At 43.1% G+C, this 8,560-nt stretch overlaps 3 protein-coding genes across 3 annotated transcripts in view; all 3 read right to left on the reverse strand.

Moving 5' to 3' along the window:
* Positions 1-8,538, reverse strand: part of LOC139201789 (receptor-type tyrosine-protein phosphatase eta-like) — a 39,304-nt gene extending 30,766 nt beyond the window's left edge. The window contains exon 1 of the mRNA XM_070831207.1: positions 8,424-8,538. The gene's annotated coding sequence lies outside the window, so the exon portion shown is untranslated. The remainder of the gene's footprint in view (positions 1-8,423) is intronic.
* Positions 283-2,613, reverse strand: LOC139201122 (receptor-type tyrosine-protein phosphatase eta). Its single transcript, XM_070830360.1, has 3 exons — positions 2,340-2,613; positions 1,100-1,336; positions 283-386 (listed from the first exon to the last, which is right to left on the reverse strand). Exons 1-3 carry the CDS (start codon positions 2,611-2,613, stop codon positions 283-285), a joined length of 615 nt encoding a protein of 204 aa, XP_070686461.1.
* Positions 2,812-7,338, reverse strand: LOC139201123 (receptor-type tyrosine-protein phosphatase eta-like). The gene is made up of 4 exons (XM_070830361.1): positions 7,065-7,338; positions 5,474-5,734; positions 3,879-4,143; positions 2,812-2,983 (listed from the first exon to the last, which is right to left on the reverse strand). The coding sequence occupies exons 1-4, from the start codon at positions 7,336-7,338 to the stop codon at positions 2,812-2,814; spliced, it is 972 nt and encodes a 323-aa protein (XP_070686462.1).
* Positions 8,539-8,560: the final 22 nt, after the last annotated feature.

Here is an 8,560-nt window from a genome sequence, read left to right on the forward strand (position 1 = left end):
TTCAGTCCAGGTCAGAAACACAGAGGATGTTGTCAATCCACTGACATTAAGATTCCTGACAGCTTCAGGCTCTGTGAGTGACATAGAGGTGATATGGCAAAGATTACAGTCACACCATACTACATCGCTACTTAAAATCTATCATACTGCTACTTTCTATAGCTGCGTTTTTAGATTCCACATTCGAAAATCATCTTTGAACCTAAATCACAGTGGAAACAGTGTAACCAGAGCCCTGTTGTCTCAGCAAAGTTATCAAGCTGCTTCCATTTGGCTGGAAAGTCATCGAGCATCTTTGTCTTGTTGGATCCTCTTTCGGTTGTTGGTGCTGCCACCACACTTGTTAGGGTCAATCTGTGTGGTCAACAAACCACCTCGTCTGACTTCTGTCATTAAAGAGTAACACCAGCTTGACAAACAGACCTTGTCCACACTTGAGTCCACATTGCTTCCTCTGAATCTGAGGCAGGACATCGAGTTTCGATGAAGCAAACTGTCTTGGGCTTCCCAAAGGAGGCTGACCAGTGCAATTCTTTGACAGGTAGAACAAACCCTCTGGTTCATTTGTTTTAGCATTAATATTTCTATTTATTAAGAAATTAATATTTCTTCTACACTTCATGGCAACCCATCCAAAGGGTTTTGAGACATTTCCCTGAAAGCCACATGCCAACCTCATGGTGGCAGTACAAGAAAAGTCAGGTGATCACCAACATCTGAAGGTTTCTTCATGTAGAGACCATGAATGTCTCTACAAAATATCATGACAACCCACTAACTAGCTGTGGAGATATTTCACTCTGGACCAAAGTGTTCACTGATGGACCCACAGATGGACTTTACCATCTTTAGAGCCATGCTGACATCTCCAACCCCGTCTGTCAAACCAGAACAAATGCTCCTGAGATCTGAACATTAAACACGTGTCATCAACAATGTCCAGAGCCACAACCCAGATCCAGCACATACAGTCCAGCCCTGAGCTAAAGGTTAAAGTCACTGCAGAGAATGTGCTCCACCAGGTGTCCTCAGTGCTCCTCCTGACAGTATGAACCACATTTAAATGCTGACTTACTTGTGTATTGGGAAACAGCGGTACTCTGTCCATCGGTACGGCCATCACCTGCTACTGCAGTAACATTTATTTCATACTGGACACCAGGAGTCAGGTTAGAAATGTTTATATGTGTCTGAGTTACAGTGTCATTCTGTGTTACATTCCCATCAGTCCACTGTACTCTATAGAAGGAGCTCTCTCCCTCTGGTTCAGTCCAGGTCAGAAACACAGAGGATGTTGTCAATCCACTGACATTAAGATTCCTGACAGCTTCAGGCTCTGTGAGTGACATAGAGGTGATATGGCAAAGATTACAGTCACACCATACTACATCGCTACTTAAAATCTATCATACTGCTACTTTCTATAGCTGCGTTTTTAGATTCCACATTCGAAAATCATCTTTGAACCTAAATCACAGTGGAAACAGTGTAACCAGAGCCCTGTTGTCTCAGCAAAGTTATCAAGCTGCTTCCATTTGGCTGGAAAGTCATTGAGCATCTTTGTCTTGTTGGATCCTCTTTCGGTTGTTGGTGCTGCCACCACACTTGTTAGGGTCAATCTGTGTGGTCAACAAACCACCTCGTCTGACTTCTGTCATTAAAGAGTAACACCAGCTTGACAAAGAGACCTTGTCCACACTTGAGTCCACATTGCTTCCTCTGAATCTGAGGCAGGACATCGAGTTTCGATGAAGCAAACTGTCTTGGGCTTCCCAAAGGAGGCTGACCAGTGCAATTCTTTGACAGGTAGAACAAACCCTCTGGTTCATTTGTTTTAGCATTAATATTTCTATTTATTAAGAAATTAATATTTCTTCTACACTTCATGGCAACCCATCCAAAGGGTTTTGAGACATTTCCCTGAAAACCACATGCCAACCTCATGGTGGCAGTACAAGAAAAGTCAGGTGATCACCAACATCTGAAGGTTTCTTCATGTAGAGACCATGAATGTCTCTACAAAAGATCATGATAACCCACTAACTAGCTGTGGAGATATTTCACTCTGGACCAAAGTGTTCACTGATGGACCCCCGATGGACTTTACCATCTTTAGAGCCATGCTGACATCTCCAACCCCGTCTGTCAAACCAGAACGAATGCTCCTGAGATCTGAACATTAAACACGTGTCATCAGCAATGTCCAGAGCCACAACCCAGATCCAGCACATACAGTCCAGCCCTGAGCTAAAGGTTGAAGTCACTGCAGAGAATGTGCTCCACCAGGTGTCCTCAGTGCTCCTCCTGACAGTATGAACCACATTTAAATGCTGACTTACTTGTGTATTGGGAAACAGCGGTACTCTGTCCATCGGTACGGCCATCACCTGCTACTGCAGTAACATTTATTTCATACTGGACACCAGGAGTCAGGTTAGAAATGTTTATATGTGTCTGAGTTACAGTGTCATTCTGTGTTACATCCCCATCAGTCCACTGTACTCTATAGAAGGAGCTCTCTCCCTCTGGTTCAGTCCAGGTCAGAAACACAGAGGATGTTGTCAATCCACTGACATTAAGATTCCTGACAGCTTCAGGCTCTGTGAGTGACATAGAGGTGATATGGCAAAGATTACAGTCACACCATACTACATCGCTACTTAAAATCTATCATACTGCTACTTTCTATAGCTGCGTTTTTAGAGTCCACATTCGAAAATCATCTTTGAACCTAAATCACAGTGGAAACAGTGTAACCAGAGCCCTGTTGTCTCAGCAAAGTTATCAAGCTGCTTCCATTTGGCTGGAAAGTCATCGAGCATCTTTGTCTTGTTGGATCCTCTTTCGGTTGTTGGTGCTGCCACCACACTTGTTAGGGTCAATCTGTGTGGTCAGCAAACCACCTCGTCTGACTTCTGTCATTAAAGAGTAACACCAGCTTGACAAAGAGACCTTGTCCACACTTGAGTCCACATTGCTTCCTCTGAATCTGAGGCAGGACATCGAGTTTCGATGAAGCAAACTGTCTTGGGCTTCCCAAAGGAGGCTGGCCAGTGTAATTCTTTGACAGGTAGAACAAACCCTCTGGTTCATTTGTTTTAACAAGACTAAAACTCTACAGCCACTCTTTTGGCTCTGTGAGTCTGCGCCTTGAGCTATTGTAGATGCTAATGCAAGCATGTAAATATTCTCTCAATGATGATGCTAACATGCTGGTGTTAACCAGGTATACTGGTTACTAGTGTAGTTCAGCACATTAGCAAGCTAACATTCACTAAAACACAAAGTACAGCTGATGCAGCTTAGTTGTGAATTATTGGACAAATCAAAATTTTCACCTGATGGTAGTTTTACAGGAAAGGTTAAATGATCACTGGAGTAATTAGGATTTATCCTGAAAGGAGCATTAATATTTCTTCTACACTTCATGGCAACCCATCCAAAGGGTTTTGAGACATTTCCCTGAAAGCCACATGCCAACCTCATGGTGGCAGTACAAGAAAAGTCAGGTGATCACCAACATCTGAAGGTTTCTTCATGTAGAGACCATGAATGTCTCTACAAAATATCATGACAACCCACTAACTAGCTGTGGAGATATTTCACTCTGGACCAAAGTGTTCACTGACGGACCCACAGATGGACTTTACCGTCTTTAGAGCCATGCTGGCATCTCCAACCCCGTCTGTCAAACCAGAACGAATGCTCCTGAGATCTGAACATTAAACACGTGTCATCAACAATGTCCAGAGCTACAACCCAGATCCAGCACGTACAGTCCAGCCCTGAGCTAAAGGTTGAAGTCACTGCAGAGAATGTGCTCCACCAGGTGTCCTCAGTGCTCCTCCTTACAGTATGAACCACATTTAAATGCTGACTTACTTGTGTATTGGGAAACAGCGGTACTCTGTCCATCGGTACGGCCATCACCTGCCACTGCAGTAACATTTATTTCATACTGGACACCAGGAGTCAGGTTGGAAATGTTTATATGTGTCTGAGTTACAGTGTCATTCTGTGTTACATCCCCATCAGTCCACTGTACTCTATAGAAGGAGCTCTCTCCCTCTGGTTCAGTCCAGGTCAGAAACACAGAGGATGTTGTCAATCCACTGACATTAAGATTCCTGACAGCTTCAGGCTCTGTGAGTGACATAGAGGTGATATGGCAAAGATTACAGTCACACCATACTACATTGTTACTTAAAATCTATCATACTTCTACTTTCTATAGCTGCGTTTTTAGAGTCCACATTCGAAAATCATCTTTGAACCTAAATCACAGTGGAAACAGTGTAACCAGAGCCCTGTTGTCTCAGCAAAGTTATCAAGCTGCTTCCATTTGGCTGGAAAGTCATTGAGCATCTTTGTCTTGTTGGATCCTCTTTCGGTTGTTGGTGCTGCCACCACACTTGTTAGGGTCAATCTGTGTGGTCAACAAACCACCTCGTCTGACTTCTGTCATTAAAGAGTAACACCAGCTTGACAAAGAGACCTTGTCCACACTTGAGTCCACATTTCTTCCTCTGAATCTGAGGCAGGACATCGAGTTTCGATGAAGCAAACTGTCTTGGGCTTCCCAAAGGAGGCTGACCAGTGTAATTCTTTGACAGGTAGAACAAACCCTCTGGTTCATTTGTTTTAACAAGACTAAAACTCTACAGCCACTCTTTTGGCTCTGTGAGTCTGCGCCTTGAGCTATTGTAGATGCTAACGCAAGCATGCAAATATTCTCTCAATGATGATGCTAACATGCTGGTGTTAACCAGGTATAATGTTTACCATATTCATCTTCCTAGTTTAGCGTGTTAGCAGGCTAACATTTACTAAAACACAAAGTACAGCTGATGCTGATGGGAGTGTCATTAGTTTTGCAGTTATTTTGTCTTATAAACAAATTATGGGACAAATAAAAAATGTTCACCTGATGGTGGCGCTACAGGAAAGGTCAATGAAACGGCAAGTTAATTCTGATTTATCTTGAAAGGGACATTAATATTTGTACTACATGTCATGGCAACCCATCCAAAAGATTTTGAGTCATGACACTCAAAACCACATGCCAACCTCATGGTTGCAATACAAGAAAAGTCAGGTCATCGCCAACATCTGAAGGTTTCTTCATGTAGAGACCATGAATGCCTCTACAAAATGTCATGACAACCCACTAACTAGCTGTAGAGATATTTCACTCTGGACCAAAGTGTTCACTGATGGACCCACAGATGGACTTTGCCATCTTTAGAGCCATGCTGACATCTCCAACCCCGTCTGTCAAACCAGAATGAATGCACCTGAGATCTGAACAACATTGAACTCATGTGTCATCAACAATGTCCAGAGCTACAACCCAGATCCAGCACATACAGTCCAGCCCTGAGCTAAAGGTTGAAGTCACTGCAGAGAATGTGCTCCACTAGGTGTCCTCAGTGCTCCTCCTGACAGTATGAACCACATTTAAATGCTGACTTACTTGTGTATTGGGAAACAGCGGTACTCTGTCCATCGGTACGGCCATCACCTGCCACTGCAGTAACACTTATTTCATACTGGACACCAGGAGTCAGGTTGGAAATGTTTATATGTGTCTGAGTCACAGTGTCATTCTGTGTTACATTCCCATCAGTCCACTGTACTCTATAGAAGGAGCTCTCTCCCTCTGGTTCAGTCCAGGTCAGAAACACAGAGGATGTTGTCAATCCACTGACATTAAGATTCCTGACAGCTTCAGGCTCTGTGAGTGACATAGAGGTGATATGGCAAAGATTAAAGTCACACCATACTACATTGTTACTTAAAATCTATCATACTTCTACTTTCTATAGCTGCGTTTTTAGAGTCCACATTCGAAAATCATCTTTGAACCTAAATCACAGTGGAAACAGTGTAACCAGAGCCCTGTTGTCTCAGCAAAGTTATCAAGCTGCTTCCATTTGGCTGGAAAGTCATCAAGCATCTTTGTCTTGTTGGATCCTCTTTCGGTTGTTGGTGCTGCCACCACACTTGTTAGGGTCAATCTGTGTGGTCAACAAACCACCTCGTCTGACTTCTGTCATTAAAGAGTAACACCAGCTTGACAAAGAGACCTTGTCCACACTTGAGTCCACATTTCTTCCTCTGAATCTGAGGCAGGACATCGAGTTTCGATGAAGCAAACTGTCTTGGGCTTCCCAAAGGAGGCTGGCCAGTGTAATTCTTTGACAGGTAGAACAAACCCTCTGGTTCATTTGTTTTAACAAGACTAAAACTCTACAGCCACTCTTTTGGCTCTGTGAGTCTGCGCCTTGAGCTATTGTAGATGCTAACGCAAGCATGCAAATATTCTCTCAATGATGATGCTAACATGCTGGTGTTAACCAGGTATAATGTTTACCATATTCATCTTCCTAGTTTAGCGTGTTAGCAGGCTAACATTTACTAAAACACAAAGTACAGCTGATGCTGATGGGAGTGTCATTAGTTTTGCAGTTATTTTGTCTTATAAACAAATTATGGGACAAATAAAAAATGTTCACCTGATGGTGGCGCTACAGGAAAGGTCAATGAAACGGCAAGTTAATTCTGATTTATCTTGAAAGGGACATTAATATTTGTACTACATGTCATGGCAACCCATCCAAAAGATTTTGAGTCATGACACTCAAAACCACATGCCAACCTCATGGTTGCAATACAAGAAAAGTCAGGTCATCGCCAACATCTGAAGGTTTCTTCATGTAGAGACCATGAATGCCTCTACAAAATGTCATGACAACCCACTAACTAGCTGTAGAGATATTTCACTTTGGACCAAAGTGTTCACTGATGGACCCACAGATGGACTTTGCCATCTTTAGAGCCATGCTGACATCTCCAACCCCGTCTGTCAAACCAGAATGAATGCACCTGAGATCTGAACAACATTGAACTCATGTGTCATCAACAATGTCCAGAGCTACAACCCAGATCCAGCACATACAGTCCAGCCCTGAGCTAAAGGTTGAAGTCACTGCAGAGAATGTGCTCCACCAGGTGTCCTCAGTGCTCCTCCTGACAGTATGAACCACATTTAAATGCTGACTTACTTGTGTATTGGGAAACAGCGGTACTCTGTCCATCAGTACGGCCATCACCCGCCACTGCAGTAACACTTATTTCATACTGGACACCAGGAGTCAGGTTGGAAATGTTTATATGTGTCTGAGTCACAGTGTCATTCTGTGTTACATTCCCATCAGTCCACTGTACTCTATAGAAGGAGCTCTCTCCCTCTGGTTCAGTCCAGGTCAGAAACACAGAGGATGTTGTCAATCCACTGACATTAAGATTCCTGACAGCTTCAGGCTCTGTGAGTGACATAGAGGTGATATGGCAAAGATTAAAGTCACACCATACTACATCGCTACTTAAAATCTATCATACTGCTACTTTCTATAGCTGCATTTTTAGAGTCCACATTCGAAAATCATCTTTGAACCTAAATCACAGTGGAAACAGTGTAACCAGAGCCCTGTTGTCTCAGCAAAGTTATCAAGCTGCTTCCATTTGGCTGGAAAGTCATCGAGCATCTTTGTCTTGTTGGATCCTCTTTCGGTTGTTGGTGCTGCCACCACACTTGTTAGGGTCAATCTGTGTGGTCAACAAACAACCTCGTCTGACTTCTGTCATTAAAGAGTAACACCAGCTTGACAAAGAGACCTTGTCCACACTTGAGTCCACATTTCTTCCTCTGAATCTGAGGCAGGACATCGAGTTTCGATGAAGCAAACTGTCTTGGGCTTCCCAAAGGAGGCTGACCAGTGTAATTCTTTGACAGGTAGAACAAACCCTCTGGTTCATTTGTTTTAACAAGACTAAAACTCTACAGCCACTCTTTTGGCTCTGTGAGTCTGCGCCTTGAGCTATTGTAGATGCTAACGCAAGCATGCAAATATTCTCTCAATGATGATGCTCCACCAGGTGTCCTCAGTGCTCCTCCTGACAGTATGAACCACATTTAAATGCTGACTTACTTGTGTTTTGGGAAACAGCGGTACTCTGTCCATCGGTACGGCCATCACCTGCTACTGCAGTAACATTTATTTCATACTGGACACCAGGAGTCAGGTTAGAAATGTTTATATGTGTCTGAGTTACAGTGTCATTCTGTGTTACATTCCCATCAGTCCACTGTACTCTATAGAAGGAGCTCTCTCCCTCTGGTTCAGTCCAGGTCAGAAACACAGAGGATGTTGTCAATCCACTGACATTAAGATTCCTGACAGCTTCAGGCTCTGTGAGTGACATAGAGGTGGATGCAAAGAACAAAAACAATGTACCTCATATGGGACAAAGTACAGGAATAACATAACAAAGGAAAACCACAGTGTCTTCACACTTTTAACTTCCTTGTCATATGGAGTCTTATACTAATAATGTAAGTCAAAATAAAAATGTGTACTTACTTGTGTAATTAGAAACAGTTACTTTCTCTCCTTCAGTCCGGCCATCATCTGCTACTGCAGAGACCGTTATGTTGTACTTGACCCCAGGAGTCAGGCCAGTGATGGTTTTGGATGTTTGTGTCACATTTATAGTCTCA

Source organism: Pempheris klunzingeri, chromosome 5 (genome assembly GCF_042242105.1).
Source record: "Pempheris klunzingeri isolate RE-2024b chromosome 5, fPemKlu1.hap1, whole genome shotgun sequence".
Taxonomy (NCBI): Eukaryota; Metazoa; Chordata; class Actinopteri; order Acropomatiformes; family Pempheridae; genus Pempheris; species Pempheris klunzingeri.